The sequence below is a fragment of the Dreissena polymorpha genome, chromosome 4, assembly GCF_020536995.1.
Source record: "Dreissena polymorpha isolate Duluth1 chromosome 4, UMN_Dpol_1.0, whole genome shotgun sequence".
In the NCBI taxonomy this organism is placed as follows: domain Eukaryota; kingdom Metazoa; phylum Mollusca; class Bivalvia; order Myida; family Dreissenidae; genus Dreissena; species Dreissena polymorpha.
This window is the reverse complement of record NC_068358.1, coordinates 75822837-75849828: the sequence shown is the minus strand read 5'-3', so window position 1 is coordinate 75849828 and position 26992 is coordinate 75822837. Positions and strand designations below refer to the sequence as shown.

The 26992-nt window shown below is 37.1% G+C and overlaps 1 protein-coding gene across 2 annotated transcripts; it reads right to left on the bottom strand.

Moving 5' to 3' along the window:
* Positions 1-1653: 1653 nt before the first annotated feature.
* LOC127876877 (uncharacterized protein C3orf38 homolog) lies at positions 1654-16377 on the bottom strand. Of its 2 annotated transcripts, XM_052422377.1 has the most exons (4): positions 16036-16374; positions 15224-15327; positions 4324-4407; positions 1654-3486 (listed from the first exon to the last, which is right to left on the bottom strand). In XM_052422377.1, the coding sequence occupies exons 1-4, from the start codon at positions 16157-16159 to the stop codon at positions 2602-2604; spliced, it is 1197 nt and encodes a 398-aa protein (XP_052278337.1). In that variant the 5' UTR covers positions 16160-16374; the 3' UTR covers positions 1654-2601. The 2 variants fall into 2 exon arrangements, with proteins under 2 accessions (XP_052278337.1, XP_052278338.1); XM_052422378.1 differs by lacking the exon at positions 4324-4407 and having other exon boundaries at positions 16036-16377.
* Between the last annotated feature and the right edge of the window lie 10615 nt (positions 16378-26992).

Sequence of the window (26992 nt, the reverse complement as noted above, 5' to 3'; positions counted from 1 at the left end):
GCTGCAAAGAAATGGTCAGTTGTATCTCAGGTGAGCGACTTTTTTTATTTTTGTTTGGAAGATAATTATGCAAAACAGTATTAATACGTATCTCCTCATTTGATGTATATAATAAAGTACATGTAGTAATTAGGAATCAGTTTCTGGTACAGAGTAGCAAAAATATGTGTTTAGAGACACTGATAATCCTAAAAATATGCATCTGGAATTCTGTTACATACCGTGTTGTGTTCATAGGTGTCTGAAACTTGGTTTATATTTGTATATATTTGTCTGTACGCATATATATTTATTGTTCACACTCTGTAATATTTACAATTCGTGTTTTACTGGAATAGTGTGTATATATAAATGGAAATATATAAAGCTGTACGTGGATGATAATTGAAAATAAATATGTTTACAAAAACATACTTATAGCATTGTTACTGTTTTGACATCTTATTCTAGATAATGTGTTTTGTTTGAGTATTATCAACATATTTATTTCTATGAGTATACAACTATACATGGGATACGTCTTATGCTCATGGTGAGCTTTTTTGATTGCGTTTTACCATCATCTTTTTTTGTTGTGAGTGGTTCATATTTGGCATGTGAACACTCTTGGCCACATTTATGGACCAATCTTGCAGACATCGCAAAATATGATTTTCAGAGACATACCCAGATACAGTCATATCAGCTATACATTGAAAGAAATCAATACATAGATACCTTAAAAATTGGGAATTATTTTATTTTGAGAAATACACCAGTGACAATTTCAATTAACTAAATGAAAACTTGTATTGTTGGAGACTGTATATTTAAGAAGAAGCTACACACAATCAAACATATAGGCATAGTCTTATTACTGTTCATGCAAACTGTCAAGTTTGAGGCTAAATTAAATTGGTTTAAGCCCCGAACAATTTTCTTTGACCACGCCAAAGCAATTATACCAGCCTTACTCATTTTGGTGTTTGCTGTATTTGTTTTTAGCTAAGTTAACCTGAGCACAATTTGCTCATAGTGAGCTTTTGAGATCGCCCTGTGTCCGTCTTTAGTCTTCAAATTTGCATTGTTTACACTCTAGAGGTCACATTTTTTTGTCCGATTTTTTTGTCCATTTTCTAGTTGTTGTCAATCATCTGAGGCTGAGTCACATGCAATACCCTAAACCCTTGAGGCAAGGTCAATGTAACACACTGAGGTTGACTATCACACATGATAAATTATTAATAATTGAGCCATTACTTCACTGTGCATCAAGGGATTTCGTAATAACTTTCTTCATTTGTCCTCCTTTATCTGGCTGTGGATCACAGGTAAGACTCAGGGGTTTCTAGGGTCAAGATCACGCAATTGGGTCAACTGTTACACATATTGATTAAATATGCCTTATATTGTTATTATTCTACCATACAAATAGGTTTTAAATCCTCTGGAAATCTGTCACACGCAAGATCCATAACCCTAGGGGCAATGTCCCACATTGAGGGCAAAGATCAAAATTTGTATTAATAAGTCATAATCTAGCCATTACTTCACTATGCATCAATTGCTTCTGTTATAACTTTCTACAATTGTCCATCTTTATCTGGCAGTTTGTCACAGGCAAGACTTTGGAACCATACATCAAGGGATTTTCACCCATCCAAAAACAAAATGTTTTCCCTTGTTTGTGTTTAATTTTCAACAAGAAGTAACAAGCAGATATAACAATCTCAACATTAATTTCATAAATACCGGTATTATAACAATCTCTACACAATTGTCACAAGTTTTTTCTACTCATCACATGTTTACCGTCTGCTGGTTTCACTTACATGATCCGTATATTTACATAAAATACTTAACAATAAAGGTAAACTGATGGACAGCAATCAGCAATCTGATCCGTTTTGTGTTAAAAACTCAATACTTATCAAACCCTAGATCAACAAAAATGTAAAGTTGATGGCATGTTGTTATCAATACACATATTACCAGTACAAAAACTAGCTTACAATTTGTCGATATTCACCTTATCCACAATCCAAAGAACCAGTACTTGAGGATTTCAGTAATTTGTTACAGCCACACACTTTGAAATAAAATACATATAGATGCAATTTGAAAGTGTGCAAAATTGCCATTAAATCAATAGCCTAGTAAGCAAGTAATTTATTATATTTTTTTAAATTTTAAAACCGAAAGAAGGATTTCTATATGTATACGTCTATTTCGACAAACGTGACTATTTTTAAGTTTTAACGCGCAAAAAGACGGATTTCTACCTTGTAACCACCAGATATATTCTTATTGGCATAGATAAAATTAAATCTATAGCCTAGTTAGCAAGTAATTTATAATTTTTCAAACGGTACGGTTTTAAAACCGAAAGTAGGATTTCTATACGTATACGTCCATTTCAACAAACCCGATTATTTTTAAGTTTTAAAGCGCACAAAAGACGGATTTCTACGTTGTAACCACCAGATGTATTATAATTGGCATAGATAAAATATGTTTCTTATCGATAGTTAAATTTACTTTCATTTCAATGTGTGTGGCATATCTCCTCAGCTATAATGGAGCTCATACTACTGGATAAGATAAGAATGAGAATTAAGAAAGTCATTTCGGTACCAGCTCCATTTGCTTTTCTGGGTTGGCATCCAACTTAGGCATAGATGCTACTGAAGAGGTCTTCACATTTAATTTAGTCTGCTTTATTTTCCAGTTGTTCTCAAACCTAGGATCTTTGATTAGTGCAAACAATTGCTGAAATATTCCCAGACAGGAATGGTCTCTGTGAATCGTTCCACACACCAATATCATGACCATTCCATAAGGATCTGATTTCACTAACACTCCTTCAGGGCTGATATTTGGATTAAACAACAGCAATTCATCTTTTGTAAAAGCCACAAACCTTTGGGCAGTCAATATAGCCCCTTCAAATCGTTCTTCACTGATCCCAGTTGTATGTGAAATAAGTAACAAGAATGCATCACTCCAGAAATGGTGGGGTCCAAAGTCTGCAGGTTTTTGTTCAAAAGCTGGATTAAAGGAATTCACATTCTCATAAAACCATTTAGAGAAGGTTTCTCCTAGAAGTTGAAGCTCTGGTTTGTTCAATGAACTGTCACAATGACTTTGTATGACACTGATAGGAGTTGTAAGGCATTGCTCATCAAGATGCCCATCAACTGGCGTTCCGTTCTTCTTTGCACCATTCTCGGTATCACAAAATGTTTGGACCAATATGTTTTCTTGGCCTTTAGATAAATGACCATCCGTTTTTTGTTTGATTTCTGTCTTAACATGCACACCCTTTTCAAGTGACTGATCTCGAAGTTCTGGCAACTTTTGTTTATGTTCTTCCTGCTCTTTCCTGTTTTCAAAGCTGCCATGTCTATCATTTTGATAAGTGGTTGATGCACTTGTTTGTGAGGAGTTACTAGATGCAGAACTTGCTGGGATACTTGATGAGGTATCCTCCTCATCTTTCATTTTAATCTGCAAAAAGGGTTTGAAAAGAAAAATTAACAATTAAAGGATACTATTAGGAACATGATGCACCTGATGTGCATATCCTGTAATGTACATGGATGGTCTGCCAGCAACCCTTAATTGACTCAAAATGTTTTGATCAGCCACTCAATGTGTCAATAAAATAATAAACAGTTCAAGTAAAATTACTGACCTATTCTCAATACATAGTGCTAGCATGTAAACTATCCCCCTTATATCATGAGAGGTCCCTTCACTTTAAAAGCTTATTTTTTACATGACCATGTGGTTATATTAGGGGACATGTGTTTATATAATATGTAATGCACATATTGCATTGAACTCTAATTGATACTGTGACAACCAAACAATAATTTGGTGTAACCTTAATTGGCAAGTGTTGGATATAAATTCACCACTGAATCGAGGTGAGCATTTTCATATTTGGGATTTAAGTTCCATATTTGTTCACATTTAACTTGTCTTAATTCTTTACTTAATTCTTATTTTTTAACCTCGTCAGATGGGTGTCTTAATTAAACAGTTGTTCTAAATGACATAACTTTTTGTCTAAGGAAAAAATAGATAAAAGAGCAATCCTGTGAGGCACGATAAATCAGAATGTTGCCAGGTACAGGTTAGCAACCAAAATTGCCAAGTGACATCAAAATACTGACCATTGAAGTTGATATACCCGATACATACAATATCAATAAAAATAATCAATCATGAGATTTAATAACAATATTTGTTTCTTCTGCTCTAATAGCAGCAACATACATGTATAAATACAGAGGGACTAAATTATATCTTTTTATCCTTTTTATCAAACGATGTACTTACATCTTGTTCATTAATATTTGAGCCCCATTGCTGTAAAATAACTTGGATTAAGCGAGATTTGTCAGTGGTTGGTGCAACTGCCACCTGGATATAAAGAATTATATTTGTCATTTGGGACATCCAATAATAACATTTGTATGCTTAAAGTCTTAAGTTATATACGTGTAATGCATACCTATGTAAAGTAACCAACTAACATTAATAAAATACCATCATAACAGGTTAATAACTTGATTGCTTGTATATGAATAATGAAAGTCCACAAACATAAACAGATAAATTATTGCTGACTTCAAATAGTCTGTTATTTCAGACAAGTGACCAAACACCCATACAATACAGAACAATATATACAGCACAACATAAAATATAATCAAAGATTGAAACTGAGGTAACTGCCTAAAGAAAGCATCGGTGTTTAAATCACTTAAAAGGCATATCACCCATCACTCTTAGCCTGAAATAAGTCACACAAGAAACCTAGAGTCATGAATGCTTTTGAACCTGGGGACATTATCTGAACAGGTCCACTAGCTAATACTTAATATCACAAGAGGTCAAAACGGGTCTTGCCCCATGGGTAACCAGTTGGGTTAGAGGTCAAAACAGGTCTCGCCCTAGGGGTAACAAGTTGGGTTAGATGTTAGATGAAGTCCGTTTGTCTGTCTGTGCGTCCGTCTAAAAACTTTAACATTGGCCATAACTTTTGCAATATTGAAGATAGCAACTTGATATTTGGCATGCATGTGTATCTCACGGAGCTGCACATTTTGAGTGGTGAAAGGTCAAGGTCATCCTTCAAGGTCAAAGGTCAAAAAACAAAATCCAAGGGAAGTAACAAGCTTTTAAGAGAGATAATTTCCATTTTATATCATTTGGCAGGTACAGATCATTTTCACAAGGGAAGTAAGATTTTTTTAATGAGATATAATAAAAAATTATTTTTTTTTAATTCAAGCGGCGCAGAAGAGGGCATTGTGTTTCTGGCAAACACATGTCTTGTTCTTGCCTATTTTGTGTTATTGTAACATATTTTATCAATTTATTTCAATTTCAAACATATAAAAAATCATATAATCTCCCTTTAACAATGATTCAAAAACTTCCAAAGTATGTATGGTTATCAAGAGAAATATTATTTTTTCGTATACCACAAGAGTGTATATTGTCTGTTAAATATAATTTTTATGTAGAAAAATCAATTTAATTACATTTCTTGGGTAAAAATAACTTGCTGATTAATGACTTTGAGCACTTTATAAAGGCCTTTAAAAAATTATTAATAATACAAAACTAAAGCTGAAGGCACACACATATTTACATAGATCACTATCTTAGGTGTTAACTCCACCAAGGACGGCCGCAAGCCCCCGCTTAAAAAGGAGGAGGTTTGGGCGTAGGGCTTGCTACCATACCCTGTTGAAACTTTATTGCTACAGAAACACCAACCAGAATAACAACAGACAACACGGACCTGGGAGAAGGTGGACATCAAGCTGGAGGACTTATGAAGCCGATCGGTGAGAGCCAGTGTCAACTGAAAGCCATCAGGCCGAGGATGTTCAACCTCACCATCCGAAGAATCAGTGAATCAAGATGGACTGGCTCTGGGCAGAAGCGAATGACTTCCGGTGAGTTACTGTTGTTCTCAGGACATGAGCAGGAAGAGGCAGCATACACCCAGGGAGAAGCCCTGATTCTTTCCAAGTCGGCACAGAGAGCGCTCATTGTGTGTGAGGCACACGGACCACGGATCATGACGGCCTCTTTCCTTACAAAGAAGAAGAGGATCAACGTGGACATAATCCAGTGCTACGCCCCGACGAACGACAGTAACGATGATGAGAAGGATAACTTTTACAATAGACTGTCAACCATCATACAAGACAAACCAAAGTGAACCATCATCATTCTTAAGAATGTCTTCGATGCCAAGATCGGCAATGACAACCGAGGATATGAGGAGATAATGGGGAAGTAAGGGTTAGGCGAGATGAACGACAGCAGGGAGAGATTCGCCGACCTGTATGCCACAAGTAACCTGGTCATTGGAGGAAGGGTTTTCCATCACAGAAGGAAACACAAGGCAACTTCAGTGTCACCACACCTGTCAACGGAGAACCAGATTGACCACTTATATATAACAAGGAAGTTTCGTCGCTCTCTTCAGGATGTAGGTGTCAAGCGAGGAGAAGACGTTGCTTCAGACCATCATCTCCTTGTCGCCCGATTGAAACTAAATCTGAAGAAAAGTTACACAGGGGGCCCAGCAAAGCCAACGCTACAACACTGCCACACTGAAAGAGTGCTCCAGCTAGGCCTAAATTGAAGGGCGCCCCGCCCTGCCCTGCCCTCCCGAACCTCTGCCCTGCCCTTCCTATGGCCCCCCTGCCCCCTTAATTTTTTAATTTTTTTTTTACAAATTTTATATGATTAATTAATTTCTTATTACAATACATTGTAATTTATTTATTCCTCAATGTAGAAATTATATTTGAATTGTTTAATAATAATGAGAATATATTCTAACAATTATTAATAACATATAAATTAACATGCAAGAGGAAGCATTCCAGAAACGCCCGCGCGCTCGAAAGTGCCCTTTTTACAAAATACTGTGTGTCCAAAGTGCCCTTTTGACAAAAATCCCCCCTGCCCTTTTTCAAATCTTAGCTGGAGCACTAATAAATGAAAGACAGCTGGAAGCAAGAAGAGTTCAAGGTCACTCTCCAACAAGTTCCAGGACTTAGAGCAGCTGCTTGAAGAAGAGACGATAGAGCAGAAGTGGCAGAACGTGAAAAAAGCAGCGATTTCAACATGCCAAGAAGTACTGGGCTCCAAGTATTACACTCACAAGGAGTGAATATCAGCAGAGACGCTTAAGAAACATGCGGAAAGATGAGAAAAGCATGCAAGTGTAAACAAAAGCAGAACACAAGCCGCAAAAGTGAAAGCGCAAGTATAGTACACCGAAGCAAATAGGAGCGTCCAGCAAAGTATTAGAGCAGACAAGCGGAACTACCTAGAGACGCTTGTTACAGAGGCGGAAGAGGCAGCCTATCAGAACAGAACTAAAGATCTGTATTTCATCACCAAGAGAATAGCAGGAAATTTTGCCAAGCCAGAGAGGCCAGTAAGGGACAAAAATGGAGGAGTAATATCAGATGACGAGGGGCAGAAGAAGAAGTGGATTGAGCACTTCCAGGAGCTACTCAACTGGCCAGTTCCTGCGAACCCACCGGAGATTCTGCCAGCTACAAGTGATCTGCCAATCAAGTGTTGCACTCCCACATAGAAAGATATCAGCAGCGCCATTAAGCAATTGAAGGACGGCAAATCTGCAGGACCTGACAGCATACCGGCAGAAACGCTTAAGGTTGTCGTGGAGACCAGTGTGGAGCTACCTCACCCACTCTTCAGCAAGATATGGGAAGAAGAAGAAATTCTAACAGAGTTGAAAGAGGGTTACCTCATCAAGCTTCCCAAGAAAGGCAACCTTAGTTCCTGCTCCAACAACCGAGGAATCACATTGTTGTCCCTACTCGGAAAGATTTTTAATCGCATCCTGCTGAACCGAATGCAAGATGCATTTCCGAGACCAACACGCAGGCTTTTAAAAGGCGAGATCTTTCACGGATCAAATAACCCTGCGCGTTATTCTTGAACAATCCCTTGAGTTGAATTTGCCGTTGTATGTCAACTCCATTGACTATGAAAAGGCGTTCGACATCGTTGACCGGGAGTTCCTCTGGATACTTCTGAGACACTATGGAGTACCAGGAAAGATCACCAACATCATCAGGAAGTCATATGAAGGAATCATCAGGAAGGAATGACATGGTCGCTTAATCTCACTTTTCCTTTTCCTGCTGGCCATAGACTGGATAATGAAGACATCTACGGAGCAAAAGCAGAATGGAATTCAATGGACACTCTAGAAACAGTTGGAAGACCTCGACTTTGCCGATGATTTGGCTCTTCTCTCCAACACCCAACAACAGATGCAGTAAAAAGACAAACATAGAAGCGGACAACTCAGCTAGACTGGGCCTCACCATCAACAGAGTCAGAGGGAAGAGCAAGGTGTTCAGGACCAAAGCATTCGACAACACACGGTGCCCTCCATCACAGTCCAAGGTGAGGCGCTGGAGGAGGTGGACAGCTTCACCTATCTCGGCAGCATTCTGGACCACCAGGGAGGAACAGGTGCAGATGTCAGAGCCTGCATTGGTAAAGAATGAGCAGCCTTCTATCAGCTAAAGAACATCTGGGGATACAGCGAAACTGGCACACCACCAAGATTATGCTCTTCAATACCATCGTGAAGCCACTACTCCTCTATGGAGCAGAGACACTGTCACCAATAAAGGTCTTCATCAACACCTGCCTCATAAAAATCCTCAAGATCCGCTGGACAGACAAGATCTCCAACTAAGAATTATGGAGAACAACAAAGTTGCAGCCAGTGGAAGAAGACATCCTTCAGAGACGTTGGCGGTGGTTAGGCCACACCCTTCGCAAGACTGCATCCAATACGAAAAGGCAATCTCTCACATGGAACATCAAGGGAAAATGAAGATAAGGCGGCCTAGAAACACCTTGCGTTGTGACCTGGATGCAGATGCTCAGCAGATGGGCCAAACATGGGGGCAGCTGGAGAGACTCGCCCAGAACTGAGACACCTGGAGGAAGCTGGTTGGCTGCATATGTTCCAAATGGGACCACAGACCAAGATGAGATGAGATGATGTAAGGTGTTAGGTATTAACATTATGTGTTTGTTTTTATATGGTTATAAATACCAACAAGAGCTGTCAGAAGACAGCGCACTCGACTATTGGAGTGCTTGACAGTACAATGTAAGCCATCATGTGGAAATTGTTCATATTCAATAAGGTCAAGGTACACATGTAATATAGTCATATTCTAAGTGGAAGAAGACCATTATTGAAACATATTGATCGCTTATGTTTTAAAGAAGTTGTACTTTATAGACTATTCTGAGTTCAGGTATATTTTCCACAATCTATTGATTATTGAACATTTGTAAAGATGTAAAACAAACTAATAGGAGTTTATTTCAAGTTTGATAGCAATATCTTCATTGGGATGCTTGGATGGTCCTTCAAAAATAAAATAAATAAATAAATATTTGTGATGTTTTTTACCTGGGGGGGGGGTTGGGAGGGTATAATGTGGGGGTGTGGTCATTTATTAGATGATCTTTCAAAAATAAAATAAAAACAAGGAAATTTCTTTTTTTTTTGGGGGGGGGGGGGGGGGGGGAAGGATTCTGGGGTGGGGCGTGGGGAATGATTTGGGTGGAGTCCATTGTGGTATGTCAGGTAAGTGTTGTTTTGTCAAAGTATGAATCAAATCTGATCATAAATAAAGAAGTTTAAGCAAAATTCAATAATTTGACCTTCAGAGTCAATGTAATTCAAAGGTCAAGGTCAAATTCAACTTGCCAGGTACAGTACCCTCATGATAATAGGAAAGTATTGAAGTCTGAAAGCAATCGCCTTGATACTTTAGAAGTAAAGTGAATCTCAACACAAAATTTAACAAAATATTCAAAGTTACTTAGTCAAAATAGGGCTATAATTCCGTCAAAATGCCAACCAGAGTTATGCAACTTTTTCTGTACAGTCCCCTTATAAGAGTTAGCGAATATTTCAATTATGAAAGCAATAGCTATGATACTTTAGGAGTAAAGTGGATCAAAACACAAAAATTAGCCAAATTTTCAATTTTCTAAATATAAAAGGGGACATAATTCTGTAAAAATGCAAGTCAGAGTTACATAATTTTGCATGCACAGTCCCCTTATTATGGTTAGTAAGTGTTGCAAGTATGAAAGCAATAACTTTGATACTTCAGCAGGAGTAAAGTGGACCTACACACAAAACTTTACCAAATTTTCAATTTTCTGGTTTGTTTATAAGTATAAAAAGGGAACATAATTCTTACAAAATGCTTGATTCAATTGTCTGCTCTTGTTTATAGATTGGGGTCATGTTGGTAAAGAAGTATGCAAAATATGAAAGCAATATGTCAAGGAACATAGACAATATTTGAGGTGGTTGGCAAAATTTACCATAGATTTAACAATAATATGCATAAAATATTCTAAGTGGAAAAAGGGCCATAATTCTTACAAAATGCTTGTTACAGTTGTCTGCTCTTGTTTATAGATTTGGGTCATGTTGGTAAAGAAGTATGCAAAATATGAAAGCAATATGTTACAGGAACATAGACAATATTTGAGGTGGTATGCAAACTTTAACATTCAAACACTAACGCTGACGCCGGGGTGAGTAGGATAGCTCCACTATAATATATATTTGATATATTAATAGTTGTGCTAAAAACAGAACCTATTTTTGTATGAAACAGTTTGAACTGGTAGTTTTTTAATTACCATCCATTTTTGCAAAACTACCAAGAACCGGTGTTCAACCCTATAAAAAACAAGTTAGTTACCGTCAAGATGGAGCCAACTTTGACCCCAGGGGCATACTTAAAAAACAACACTTTGTTCAGGAACACAAAACCAAATATTTTACCTAAAAACCATGCAATTTCAGAGAAAAAAAAATCCCCTTACAGGGCTCCGTGACCTAATGAACAAGAAACCGTCGGGGACGGGTGATGCTCCCCAAAGGTTTTTCTTGTCACAATATTGCACTATATATTCAGATAAAAGGAAACGTCTTGAGGGGCATAACTTTGGACAAAATAATACGATGGATAGTTTAGCAACTTAAAAATTTCAAAGGGCCATAACTCTCCAAATAAATCATCTAACCAGAACCCACTAATAAAATGCGCATCTCCTCAAGGTAGTTAAGCTTCCCATAAAGCTTCATTGTATTCCAGTCAGTAGTTGGGGAGAAATAGCCCGGACAAGAATTGCACTAGATGTACAGTTTATAGAAAATTTCAAAGGGCCATAACTCTGTGAAAAATCATCCAACTAGAACTGGCTGATAATATGCACATCTCCTCTTGGAAGTGAAGCTTCCCATAAAGTTTCATTGAATTCCCGTAATAAGTTGCTGAGAAATAGCTCCGACGAGAATTGCACTATATGTACAATGGAAAATTTCAAAGGGCCATAACTCTGTGAAAAATCATCCAACGAGAACCGGCTGATAATATGCACATCTCCTCTTGGTAGTGAAGCTTCCCATAAAGTTTCATTGAATTCCGGTCATTAGTTGCTGCGAAATAGCCCAAACAAGAATTGCACTATATGTACAGAAAATAGAAAATGTCAAAGGGCAATAACTCTGTGAACAAGAAACCGTCGGAGACGGGTGATGCTCCCCAAAGGTTTTTTGTCACAATATTGCACTATATATTCAGATAAAAGGAAACGTCTTGAGGGCACAGTAGTTGGGGTACAAGATTTTTTTTATATAAACTTTCAAAGGGCCATAACTCTGTGAAAAATCTTCCGACCACAACCTGCTGATTATATGCACATCTCCTCTTGGTAGTAAAGCTTCCCATAAAGTTTCATCGAATTCATGTCATTAGTTGCGGAGAAATAGCCCGGACAAGAATTGCACTATATGTACAGTTAATGGAAAATTTCAAAGGGCCATAAGTTATGGCCCTTTTAAATTTTCCATTAACTGTACATATAGTGCCCATAACTCTGTGAAAAATCATCCGACCAGAACCCGCTGATAACATGCACATCTCCTCTTGGTAGTGAAGCTTCCCATAAAGTTTCATTGTATAACTGTCATTAGTTGCGGAGAAATAGCCCGAACAAGAATTGCACTATATGTACAATTAATGGAAAATTTCAAAGGGCCATAACTCTGTGAAAAATCATCCGACCAGAACCCGCTGATAATATGCACATCTCCTCTTGGTAGTGAAGCTTCCCATAAAGTTTCATTGAATTCCGGTCATTAGGTGCTGAGAAATAGCCTGGACAAAAATTGTGCACGGACGGACACATGGACGGACAGACGAAGCGGCGACTATATGCTCCCCCAATTTTTTTTGGGGGGAGCATAAAAATCATCCGACCAGAACCCGCTGATAATATGCACACATCTCCTCTTGGTAATGAAGCTTCCCATAAAGTTTCATTGAATTCCGGTCATTAGTTGCTGAGAAATAGCCCGGACAAGAATTGCACTATATGTACAGTTAATGGAAAATTTCAAAGGGCCATAACTCTGTGAAAAATCATCCGACCAGAACCCGCTGATAATATGCACATCTCCTCTTCGTAGTGAAGCTTCCCATAAAGTTTAATTGAATTCCAGTCATTAGTTGCTGAGAAATAGCCCGGACAAAAATTGTGCACGGACGGGCACACTGACGGACAGACGAAGCGGCGACTATATGCTCCCCCCCAATTTTTTTGGGAGGGACCATAATAAACAAACCAGAACCCATTGAATTATTTACATGGAGGTCAAGTCAAGGAAGTTAACTCTATGCCCAGTGATTCATGAAATGTTATTTTAAGAAAAAGTCAGTGACAGATGATGGACATCACAGTATCCCAATAAATAAGCACAACATGTTGTGCTCAGGTGACCTAAATATAAGCAAAAGGCAATTATTTCATAAAAATTGATGAGTTATGAACATTGTTCTGTGCAATTTCTATCATCTCTTACCATGCACTTCCTCTAAAAGTTAATGTCCTCTATCAATTTATATTTTTTTAATAAAGCCCTCTTTCAGTATATGGTGTTTAATTTGAACCCCTGCAATACTTGATGAGTTATGCTGCACAAGAAACAGGACAGACTTACATATGGAACAAAAGATGGATGATGCGTTTTCTATATAACTCTGTATGGGAGCATACACAGGGCCGGATTAAGCAATAGGCTGAAAAGGTAGCAGCCTTGGGTTCCCGATTTTTAAGGATCCCCCAACAGCGGGCCAGTTTCCCAACTATGATCTTTCTTTATTTCGCCATCTAACGACTCTTATCGAGAATCCAGTAGAAAATTTCTGTGTCATTTTACCAGTGTCCTGATGTATATCCAATTGTTACCTTTTAGTTTGCTTTGATTTACTATACTTTCATTTGTCTTTATTTGTTGTATATCCATTTAGAACCATTAGTTTCTCTGTTTATTATACGACTTGCCCGTATGGTCATGACAAAATCTGGACCATTTAGTTCGTTTTGATTTACTATGCTATCTGGATGCACCAGTAGGGACCTCTTAAGATATGTAGCATAAAATTGCTTCTTTGTGTTATCGGGTCTCTGATGTTTATCCAATAGTAGCGGGGCCAACCACTGGCTTCCTAATATTGTTAACACCCTGTCACTGTTTTCAAGCTAGAATCACCCTACGTTTATAACTGAAACTGCACAGAACCAGGCAACAAGGCTGACTGCAGATGGTTTGATCAGACAGTTGGACACTGCCTTAATGACCATTATTTGGCATACCAGTTTAGAAAGGTACAATGTCACAAGCTTAGTCTGCAGAAAGTTTACATTGACTTATTGAATGTTTTGAAACTTTACAACTCTCATATTAGCTTTTTACTGGATACCCGGGACACGTTTGATGACAATGAAGAGAAGGCCAAAGCCTTTGTTGCAATCAACGAATATAAGATTGCGAATAAGCGTAAGAAACAGAGGAAACTAATTCGTGACAAGAGTATGACACCAGATGAGATGCCAATTTTTAGCTAAGTGCAAGCGACAATTTTCGAATTCACACTTTCTACAGCATAGTTGATAGTCTCACTTTTGAAATTCGCAAGTGTTTTAGGTCAACTACAGACAACTTTTCCAAACATTGTCATCGCTGTACCAGTATACTAAACAATTCCAGTTAATAACTGTCGAGGTGAGAGGTCATTTTCAACATTATCACGCGTGAACAACTATCTGAGGAACACCATGAGTCAGGAAAGGTTGACAGCATTCGGGCTACTGTTTATAGAATGTCAAGTCGTCTGAGAACTAGACTTCACACGCTGATCGATGACTTTGGCCAGCTGAAGTGTTGTAGAAGATACTTATAGGCTGGAATATGTTACATGTATTATCTGTGTAAAGTTTAGTTAATAAAATAATATAACAGTGTTTAACTTGTTTTCTATATATGTAATGTAACTGTCAACTGTGTACAAATGCAAGTTTTCTTATCTTTCATAGTTGTAGTATAGAGTTTGATTTTCAATCAAAGAAGAGGACCAGAAGAAATATGTGCAGCCTTGGGCCCCAAAACAGCTTAATCCGGCCTTGAGCATACAAATGCAAAAGGGGCTGTCCATAATCCATAAAGTATTTCACACTCCAGGGGAGGGGAGGGGGTGTAAGAAAGTGTGACAGTTTGTGACTTTGGGGAGGGGGGGTAGTTTTATGTCAAAATAAGACAAAATGCGTATCTCCTGAATGTGTTGTTCGAATTTTTAATAGGCACCTTGGCTTGGCCGGCTTATTCAATAGGCACAACCTCCACGCAGATTTCATTAGTAAATGACGAAATAATGTATTGGACTATTCCATGTTACAGTTAGTAAAGGGTTAAAAGAAAATCTAAATTATAATTTCGTTTTTTATTAGAGGTTAACAAATGGATAAATGGTGAAATTTTAATACGGTTTATTAGGGAATTGTGTTTCAGATTAAATTTTAAATAGGTATTAATTTCAAAAAATTGTGTTTGAACGTGTGAGTTTGTGACATACTTTGGGGGGGGGGGCCAAGATTTTGTGAGTTTGTGACAGGGGGAGAGGGGGGGGGGGGGAAGAAAAATGTTCAAATAACAAATAAAGCGTGACATACTTTATGGACGGCCTCAAACTGGAAAGAACAGTTCAAATTAAATGGTCTCTAAAATACATCTTAATATATGTAAAATATTCATCATGTTTCCAATAAACATTTGTACCTCTTTGTTCACGAGATACTGCAAAAGGGTGTCCCTTCTTATCTTTTGTCTCTTCAACAATTGAAATGCATTTTCACTGCACAAAATTACTGCCTTGATTGCTTCTAAAAATAAATAACAACATTGGTTAGATAACAGAAATCTTGATGCATGATGTGATGTGTTAAGAACTTTATTTAAAGATAATTCCGGGCCCTTAGAGGGAGGAATTTCGCGTTGTTTTGGGCAAAAAGTGGAATTTTAGAAGATCTTTTCACCAACCATTTAACACTTAAAATTACTATGTTTTAATGTAATTTACATAAATATACATTTAATCAAAGGTTAATAGCACGATACCAGCTGGCAACATAGGTATAAAAGTAAAAAAGAGGGGGGAATATTTAGCTGAAATAGGGAAAAAAAGTATACTATTGTAAGGGGAATGGGGCAGAATTTCGGCCCCAAAAACGGCGAAACGAGGGCCCTGAGATTAAATGAAATGATTTATGTATACAAATTTCTATTTATAATAATTAATTAGCAATATAATATTACAAATTTCGATCAATTAATAAATAAAACAATTAAAAATACATCACAACATTTATTATGTTGTCAACACATTAACATTTGCTGCTTTAAGTGACAGAAACATGTCGCCTGCTAGTTATTCAAACACATTTTTTGTAAATATAACTTAAGATACAAAATAAAAATGTGCACATTTGTAGATATACGCAAATGTTAACATCAAATACAAATGTATAACTACAACTCTCATTTTTTGGATTTCTCCGAATATTGAGCTGTCCGAAATAAGTAAAGTGAACCTGTTTTGCTTGTGACTTTCACTTTCTTTTTGGTCACTGTTTCGACAAGTGACAGGAGTTCGTAAAAATCTAAAATGTTTAAAATGTCTTTGCATCCTTGCGTTTCAGACGTCGAAAAGACCATGTTTTCCTTTTTATTAAAGATTTCCCCACCGTCTTGTTGTTGTTATTTTTTATACACGAATTACGAAGACGTCGTAAACTCAATAAGTTTCCATCAAAGGCATTTTTTAATATTGGCTACTAGCGCTTAGTCTTTGCTCCAAAATACCACCTCTAAAGGAATGTTTAAATGGGCTTTTACATATTTTGGCATGTATAGAAGAATGTCATTATATGATTTGTATTGATAAATGTAAACAAAAGCTCCAGTAAAAGACCAAGAAAAATCAAAGCGCTGAAAGCACTAAAGTTGTTCGCTATTGCAAAATCTTAGACGCAACTCAGTTTTCAAAATTATGTTATAGCTTTTTATATCGCAAGTTTGAAATGAACACAACCCATTCAAATTTATAAAGAGTGCGGTCGTGAAGTGGATGAGGTGTCCGCCTAGCGATCGGGAGTTCGTGGGTTCGCTCCCTGAGCGTTCTCATTATCTTATCCATATACACCAAGTACTGGTTCTTCCCAGGAAACGGACTCGATTATGTCCCTCTTCCTCTAATGCTCTAAAGGGCGCTTGGCAGTATATATAGATAGAGATATAGAAAGATAGAGATGTGATGTTTATCCTCATATTTATGTTATAGAGATAACAACAATATGTCTCTTTTTTCACAATTGGTTGCTGCACTGGCAACCATCTATACAATTTTGTTTCCTTGCTAAAGAATAACAAGCCTATACTCATGTACATGTTGTGTTATGTGTATCTAATACTTTATATCTATTTTCTTTAAATTATTGAGCAACAATTTTGCCCACATGACAGACTTTAAATGCAACATTAAGCCCCGTTTTCCCTGAAAGCAGCCCATGTGTACAGATTTCAATAATAAACTGGCCAATGTCGTCGCTCAAGTTGATATAAACACTAGACTGGCCAATATCGTTGCACAAGCTCTTAAACCTATTGTTTTCATACAGGCTGTCTGCTGCAGTGTACCAGTGGTTAAATATAAACAGGCAGTGGTTATCGTTCCTAGCGTAGCTAGCAGCAGACTGACTTGCAGTTATCGTTCCTAGCGTAGCTTAAGCAGACTGACTCTCTGTCAACTGGGTCATGCGAGTTGTGTATCGTGTTATTTCTTAAAAGTTGACCCAGCATTTGTTAAAATATTGCAAGACATATACATTACCAGAAAGGAAATTCATTTCTGCGTTGAATAAGACCGAGATCGTGAAAATCGCTGCAAAATTGATGAAGATATGGCTGTTCAAAGCGATGCACCCCGTTTTGGGGTGATTTTGAGTTGCATACCTTGTTATATATATATATGATAGTGAAATATTTTTTTTCAGAAAAGTTAATTTTTCGTTATAATATGATTATTTATCATTCAAAATGATGTTTTCACTAATTAATATCATAGCCACACGCTACCCACCTGTGAGCTGCATATATGTTGTTGCTCTTTTTTAATTTCCCGCCGGTAGGCCGGAAACTTTTTCGCAGTAGAAAACGTCCCTGAATCTGAATGGATTGAAAAGATTGGCTTTTATTCAACGGGGAGTGCGCATGTAAGCTAGGTAAATGTCCCACGGTTGCCGATATTTCGGCCTTAAAACACTCAAATATACGTTGAGTTCACAGTACTTTCAGTTTCACTGAGTATTTTAAGTTCATGTTAAGGATGGTTCGCGGAAAGAACGAGAATTTAAAATTATCACAGTTAGTATGTAGTGGCTGGAATTACTTAGAGTTATTGTTCACTGAATTTAACACAATATTATGGTGGATGTTGTCTTCAAATTTCTTAGCCATACTAGTGCGTGTCGGTCTTAATCGATGCAGATAGTTAGTGACCATTATTGATAGCCGGTACGTGCCCTTCCACTACCCTGTACAAGAACGTCAATCTCTGTGGTGTCGCCTCTCTTGTAGTGTGGGAAGGTTTAGTTTGTCCAGCATGGCTGATACGCATGCATCTTGTCTGGATTTATAATCCTTAGTAATAATGCGTGTCGCAGATCACTGGACTCGCTCTAGCTTGTCTATGTTGCCTTGCTGGTATGGGTCCCACACTCCACTCTCATACTCCAATTTAGAACTAATAAGCGCTTGGTATGCTGGTTTTCCCGTTTTGTTATGTTTGAAATGTGGGTTTTCCATTGCAAGTCATTGGAGAAAGTAATACCCAAGTATGGATTCTCTTGGACGTTGTTTAGGATTGTGTTGTCAATGGTGTAGAAAAAGGGAGATTTCGATTTTGAACTGAGGATCTTTTTTGTAGATTGTAAAGATCTTCTTGTAGGATTCGATTGTCTTTAACTGAGTTGATGGGTCTACACAGTAGGCAGTGGTCTGCAAATAGGCGGATGTGGGATTTTACCCTTTCTGGTAGATCATTAATATGACAGAGAAACAGTAGATGCCCTAACACTGTACCTTTTGGGACACCAGATCCTACAGCAACATGACGGGTATTCTCACCTTCAACTACCACGCACATTTCACGTTGTGTGAGGAAGTTTGAAATCCAGTTGAGTAGTGGACGACAGATGCTGTAGTTATCAAGCTTCAGCAGTAGGCGTTGATTGGGCACGCACGATATCGAAGGCCTTACTGAAATCGATGATAATGATATCAAATCTGTTTGTTCTGGTCATGGTATCCAAACAGGTAATTGGCTGTGACAAGTTGGGTTTCACAAGAGTAACCTGATCGGAGGCTGTGATTAAGGTGTATTAATACATTTTACTTGTCCAGGTGGTTGAGTATGTGGCGACAGATATGCTCCAGAAGCTTGGAGAGCACACAGGTGAGTGATACTGGTCTGTAGTTCTCTGGTGAGTGGCGATCTCCAGTTTTAAAGACTGGGGCAATGTTTGCGTCTCTCCGATCCTTTAAAAGCTCGCCTGTGTCTACTGACCTCTGTAAGATGGCCGTAATGGATGGTGTTGCATCAACTGCACAGGCTTGCAGTACTCTGGGAGTTCATCAGGACCAGCTGGTAAATTTACGGACTTTGATGTTATTCAGCAGTTTGAGTACACCACCCTTACTTACTAAAGTATGTGCAGTGGAGGGATGTTGTCATTTACCCTGCTAGATTTTTGCGGCGTTTGCTGGTTTATGTCGTCCTTGGTAAAAACAGACAGGAATTGATTTACTAATATTTCTGCCTTGCCCTTGCTGTCTGTAATGAGATGGCAATGCTTTCGAGGAGAGCTGTTTTTAAGTTGTCCTATTACCTAGACTTTATGTAGTTCCAGAAGGGTTTTGAGTTATTGTTTTGGAGGCCCTCTTCTATTATTGTGTTAATATGCGTCAGCTTTGCGCATATCTCTCTTGGTTTCTCTCTGGCAGTTTCGATAGTTTACCCAATTGTTAGATTTCCTTGCCTTTTTAAAAAGTCAGCCTTTGCATTTCAGATGACGTTTTATGTTTCTGGAGATCCATGGAGCCGATTTATTTGAGGATTTCATTTTAGATGGTATTTTTGCCTGAATAGCTGATGAGAGTTTGGATTTAAATGTATTACAAAGATGATGAACGTTGTTGCTGTTATTGTAGAGCTGTACTACCTGTCTGGATATGTATGTGACGTCGACCTTCAGGTCCCAGTTTGCCATAGAAAAAATGAAGCACCGTCTTGGTTTTTGCTTTATATAATAAGGTTTTGTGTCCGAGTAAGCTACTGCAATGTCCTGATCAGATATCCTGGGGATGTTGGCAGTGGACTTGATTAATGATGGGTTGGTTGTGAAAATGAGGTCAATGAAGCTGTTTTCTCTGGTGGGCTTGTCGTGCACTTCAGTGAGGTTGAAATCGGTTGATAGGTCGATTAGAGCTTGCTGTACATCTCTATCCTGGGCGTCCCTACGTACCGATAGGCTACCCCAGTCAATATCAGGGCAATGGAAGTCACCAGCTATGATTCTAGGCATTTCATTGTCACTCATAGCCATCTAGATTGATTTTCTTAGGTCATTTACATCTGACATGTTCCTGTGAGGCATGTAGTACAATGATACTAGGATTTTGTTTCATTGTCTTTCATCATAATATGGACCCATTCAATCTCACAATTGGTGACAAATTCCGCTTTCTCTTCGGCCATTTGCTCTCCATGGACAAAAACAAATACTCCACCCCAAGAGTTCCTCTGTCATTTCTGTACGCTTTATAGTGGGCAGGAAATACCGCGCTGGATTGTATAGCGTCTGTTGCAGTTGCTTTCCCTGGTTCGAAACTTTTAGCCATTACTCTGTGCCACAGACTATATCAGGTTTGATGTTTTGGAGAGCTGCCTTAAGTTCTGAGCTTTTGCCTCCGCAAACACTGCGACAGTTGATGTTCATGATGCGAATGTTTCGTTTCTGGGAGACAAGGAACAAAGATGAGCTGCTGGTAATTGACTTTGTAGTTGAAGAGGAGCGTGCAAATTACAAACAGTTTTTACATTTACATTAATATCTTATGCAATCGATATTCTATTTTTGGGAAGTATATACTTAGAAAAAGGGATTCTACAGATCGTTTAGCAACGATGTTAACTGCGTATATATCATGAAACAATTTTATCTCTAATGATAAAGCTTGAGAGATAAACAGTTTCACACTCAACTCTCGACACCAATACAGTTTGTGTGTGCCCCTTTATATTTAGAAGATTGTCAGCGCCAGAGCGTTTGTTCATATATGGTTATTACTACGATATTGTTGGCCTATTATGTGCACTCATAAAGTTTAGATCATATAAGTATTGTTGTTCAATAACATGATAAATTCTTTGACGAAAATATTTAAAATTGTTTTCAAAATTGACCGTTAAACACGTAAATGTATAAAGCTTTGAACAAGCCGTCGTTCCAGCAGTGGAATCGTGACCTCACCTAAATACATTGCATTCCAACAAGCAAGGTATCAATGTCAGTTCGGGGTCAGTAACGCTCGATTGGTCATTGTCGGTTCGGGTACTACTTAAATGTACCCCGGGTACACATAAATACACTTAAACTTACCAAGAAATTTTAACGCTAAGTTGGTCGTTGTCGGCATTTTTTTACAAATTAATTATGGTCATATTTATGTCAATATTTTGTAAAATGACCTCTATATTCACGAACGCTAATCACGGGCGCCACCTCTTTTTGAAATGCATTAATGAATGAGCCAATGCAACTTCCGAGGTGGCGCTCAGGCCCGATGTTCGAAATTTCATGGATAATATTACATGGTGATTAGGTTTTATTAATATTTTTCAGCATATATCGCATTATTTTTAATATCGGGCAATATAGTGGGATTAAGCGAGGATTAATTCATCCAATAATGTGCAGAAACATACATTCTCAACCCAATTAAAATACGTGAGACTTAACCTTTACACGTTGTGGTACGGTGGAGTTTTAAAAGGCCTTTCGATGAGTTTTTACTGTGTGACGAGCATATGTCAACCCAATTAAATCGCTAACGACACTTTTGCATTTTTCCAAAAGATATGGAGCGAATGCTTAGGAGATGGCGCAAATGATAGGAGGTGGCGCCAATGCAGTATGTATCAATTAGGAGTCGTATCGCAATGACATCATCACATGACGTACATTTGATAGATAATGTTATTTGTTATATTAACTTTATTTTTCAACGTACATACGAAGGCCAAAATCTTTACAGAATATAAACACATTCTAAAATAAATAAGATGCATTTTTTAAATATATAAGTTATCAACTCACTTAAGAAGTCACAAACATGAATTAAACATAATGTACGATAAATACCAAATATTTGTAATACACAATAAAACCAATGACTTAATTCGCAACATTATCAAAATAGTTCATCGGCAGCAATTTCGGTATATAGAATGATAATTCATGAAATAAATATAAGATAATACTTCTTCTTGAAACATTGATCTGTGTCCCTAAATCCAAATGCTTAATATACTGCAAGGCTATGGTCTACAAATCTTATTTAGGCTCATATATGTTGTTTTTCCCACAATCAACTCCAAAAAAGATAGCTCGATGTTTTCCCGTTAACTTATTTTGTATTATACATGTTTAATGTTCTTATCTTACAAAGACGAACGTTTCAATCCATCAAGGCATTATTAGAAAACTACTTTTTTCTAATGAAAAACGCGCGCGACTCAAATGTGCTGAAGTAGTCAACTTCCAAAAATAAATTTTAGTCCTGTAAACATTATTGAAACCATTACATAAAATATGTCACTTTAAAGGAGCTATAAATATGCATTGGCGCCACCTCATATTCTTAGTGCCGACTCCTTGTCATTTGCTCCATCTCTTTAAAAAATAGAAATTCATCTATTAGATCGGCTAGAATCCGATGTTTTTGTTTATGTATTAACTTGCACATATTCAAAGCAATCCTTTTATGAAATGAGCGATTTATTTGGCTGGGAATGTGCTCGCCACACAGGAAAAGGACATCACTTTGCTTTTACGAATTCTACCATGCCACAACTTATACAGGTCCTCACGTTTACAAATTGGTTGTGAATGTATGTTTCTGTACATTTTTGGATGAATTTATCTTCGCTGAATTGCACTTTATTGGCCGATTAAAAAAAGGCGAAATATGTATAAAAACATATAAAACATAATCACCGTGTAAAATTATCCGTTAAATTTCAAAACATCCGGGCCTGAGCGCCACCTCGGAAGTAGGTTTGGCTCATTTATATACATGTATGCATCTCAAAAACGAGGTGGCGCCCGTGATTAACTGACGTGTGTATTATCGAAACTCAAACTGCAACAAGAAACATCTTTACACAAATTAAAAAAAAAGATATACGGCGTTGAATGTGTTCTGTGTTGATGAACGATCAAAAGTTATATCTTTGAGAAAAAAGCGAATGCATTTTTTTCTGCGCAGTTCTTGGCTGCATCACTCGATAATCAATTACTTAGTGTTGCGCCAGATTTCGTGACTTATTCCGCTTTATTAGATATTATTGATCAGATATCAATATTTAAAGATTAGAAAAACACAAGAAAAACTTTTTTTTAACGATTACTATACGGTTTGCAAGGGTTATATTTAGATGTAACTATTATTCATTTCCATTTCCCATTAATTTTCAATTTTGAGATCAAATAAATCTCTGGCAGGCATCGAGATGACAATTCAATATGCAATATATGATTTCATACTTGAATCGGGTCAGATTGTTGACGAGTAGGTCACGCGAGTTGTCAGGACCGTACGCAGGATTTTTTGACTGGGGGGTCGAACCGGGGAGTGTGCGGGTGGGGTCTCCCCGCCCGAATTTTTTTTATATGGCACTTTTCAATGTGAATTTTAATGCTTAACAAACTTATTTTGTAATATAAATTTATGGAATATAAGAAATAAATCAGCACCTTTTTGAACTCTAAAGCTTTAAACACTGGCGTGAAATTCACAACAATGTTTAAAGCTTTAGATGTCAGAAATGTATGATGTTTGGGGAAGAAGGAAAGCACACTTTTACAATAAAAAAAGTTATTGAGAAAAGTATCATAACGTATGACTGACATATAACGATAATAGCATTTTCTCTTTGAATTCAAACCTCCTGTACAGTTTTATATTAAAATCCTTATCAAATGTTTACCATCAACTACGCACTTTTACTTTCACCATCATTAACACAGGTACACCATCACAATTGTCGACAACTCCTGGGGGGGGGGGGGGGGGGGGGGGTACGGGTCTGGTTTTAAATCGTGTTATTTCTTAAAATACGACCCAGAATTTGTAATTAAAATATTGCAAGATATTTACATTTTCAGAAAGGAAAATCATTTCTGCGTTAAATAAGAAAGAGTTCGTGGAAATCACTGCACAATTGATGAAGTAATGGCAGTTCAAATCGATGCACCCTATTGTCGTGTCATTTTGAGTTGAATACCTTATATATATATATATATATATATATATATATATATATATATATATATATATATATATATATATATATATATATATATTTGGTAGTTAATTTTTTCAGAGTAGTTGAATTTTCGCCATAATTTGATTTTTTTTATATTTAAAATGAAGTTGTTTTCCTAATTATTATCATATCCACACGCTAACCACCTGTGTTTCGACCCACAGGTACTTGAAATAAAAAATGGCCCTTATATATTTTATTCTTTAATTATATATGTAAGGACATTTATTTTTTCAAGTACACATGTACGTGTGTTCCGACCAGATTTTGAAACATAATCTTTGCTAAAATTTGCCGAAGAATTGTAATCGCTTATTTCACTGCTTGTCTGAATTTCGGAGTCTTAATTGACATGACGCCTTATCAGTGATCGCTCCGCCCACTTAAGCACGTGGCTCAGCGGGAAGAAAACCTAGACAAGCTAACATCAAAATGGCTTCTTTGCCTATAGACTGCATATAGATTTACGCGATATTCCGGATGATGTTATATACTTGTTTAACACCATATTACACTTGTAAAGGGGTTGATGCCATTTAGTTATTCTGCAAATGCAAAAAATATACGATTAAAGAGAACATCAGCTATTTATAACGGGTAAATCGGTACATTAAACACGCTCTCAAACGCTTGCGCGCTTACCGAAATCGAACGTGTAATGGTGGTATTTGCAATAAATTAACACTTCACCGGTATTTACCCGAAACATTCCCCCCTACCCGTGTATTTGACACGAAATAGCGCTTTATAACTGGGAATTCGGTGAAGTTTTACGCGCTTTCTGACGCCGGGTGGGTACCTCAATCCCACATGTTATTGCGTATAAAAGTGATATTAATCATATTAAACATTGCTTATGGGACATTTATAAATCACTAAAATTTAAAGCGAAAAAACAACACAGTAAGTTTGGACATTGTCTGATATAAAATTAGCGTTGTACGAAATGGAATACGGTCAGGCTATTATAGATTAATAAGGCTACCAATATCAGACGCTCGCGCAGGTACCGACTTCCCCGAAGTTACCGCATTTATTGGTTAACTGATTTCAGTAATAATAACTCTTTTACAATAGAATTTATCGATACGTCTTTATTAAAATAATAACAAAATGGTTTTCACTTGTTTCTGACACACACAGAAACGTGATTTTTAACGGGGATTTCGTAAAGTTACACGAATTGGGTACCAAAATTCTCAATTATTTTACATGCACACGTGACATAATACATACTTAATAATGCTAAGTTATTGCTTATATGACATTTCAAGTTTGTGAAATAAATTAATGTTCTATAAAGGGGATCTCGGTAATTCTTGAAGCTTCCACTCGCTCTTGTCAAGACCGCATTGCCGCGTTGGAAATGGTATAAATTTAATTCATCTAACTTATCTTTCTGGATACCAAATATAAGAGTTGCATTAACCTTTTTTACACCGTTTTTGCCATATTTCATTTCCGTTTTTTAATCCGAACAAAATAAACGAAACTCGTTTAAAAAATGAGATCTATGCATTCGAGCTCCTAGTGTGGATTAAAAGCGTTTATTGGTGACACCACATGATTGCAAATGTGTAGATACCGTTAATAAGATAATATATCACATGTCACCTTCAAATAACATGTATGATGTCAATTAAGTGCATTACTATCAGAGTAATAAAACACAGCATGAATTAGGCTTCATGCTGGGTTTTATTTCTCTTTAAGTAATGCAGATGAACCTCGCTTCTGACCTAGTAACTGATTAAACTATTAAAAAAGTGAAATATTATGTGATAATCAGATCGATAACATAAACTATTTAAATCTGCTAGTATATCCGATAAAAATATATTAATAATTGGCTTTGACAGTGTTGACGTTCAGTTGTTCGTGGTGACGACCGCATGTACTTATACATCTCTTACACTTCTCAAGATCTCTTTTCGGCTTTGGAAACGATATAAATTAAATGTCACCAACTAATCTTTCAGGATATCGATTGTCCGAGTTACATAATCCCCATTGACACCGTTTAACAATTTTTAATCGTTTTTTTAAGAGGAAAACAAAAGAAACTCGTTGGAATAAAAGTGAACCTAAACATGTAGCTTGTCTAGAAAATGGCGGACAGGTCGTTGCTAACGAGTGCGCCCGATTAATCGATCGCTGATTGGTGGATCAATTCTAGTGGGCGGAGTGATCATAGATAAGGCGTCATGTCAATTGTGGCCTTTGACTTGGGCCGGTGTACATTAACCTAACTGACATGTTTAGGAAATATTCGATTACGCAAATCATATCTTTTTTGTTTGTAGATGATATGCGACTCGTTCTGTGAAAACTGAGCTAAATGTGAAGCGCCGTCCACGATTAGCATGTGCAGTCCGCTTTTACGGTATTTTTCGTTTACATGAAGAAGCTTTTTTGCAAAAATCTAGTTTAGGCGGGAAATATCGTCTCAAATTAGCCTGTGTTATGGTCAATCTTACACTTAGAGACCACAGATAAACTTTAGTCATAAACAACTTAAGAAACACTTTCTCATTCATAAATTTGCTTTAAGTTTATGGATTTTGAAATAACTTACGACAAAATATCACCAATATAAGACGGTGTGTTGCGTGATACATCCGTCTCCTGACTTCAAAAGTCAAGGTAACTCTTAGAGGTCAAATATTTAACTTCGCCATAAAACCACTTAATTATGCGTTTCGAAATAACTTAGCGCTAAAGTCAATCACCATAAGTTCAAACCTAACACCGAACCAAAAGGGTCAAGTTAACGCTGTTAGGTCAAATGTCAAGTGGGGCCATAAACTATCTTGAAAAATCAGTAATACCTTTGCCATATATGGATTGATTTTGAAAGAACTTAGAACAAACGACAACCATCA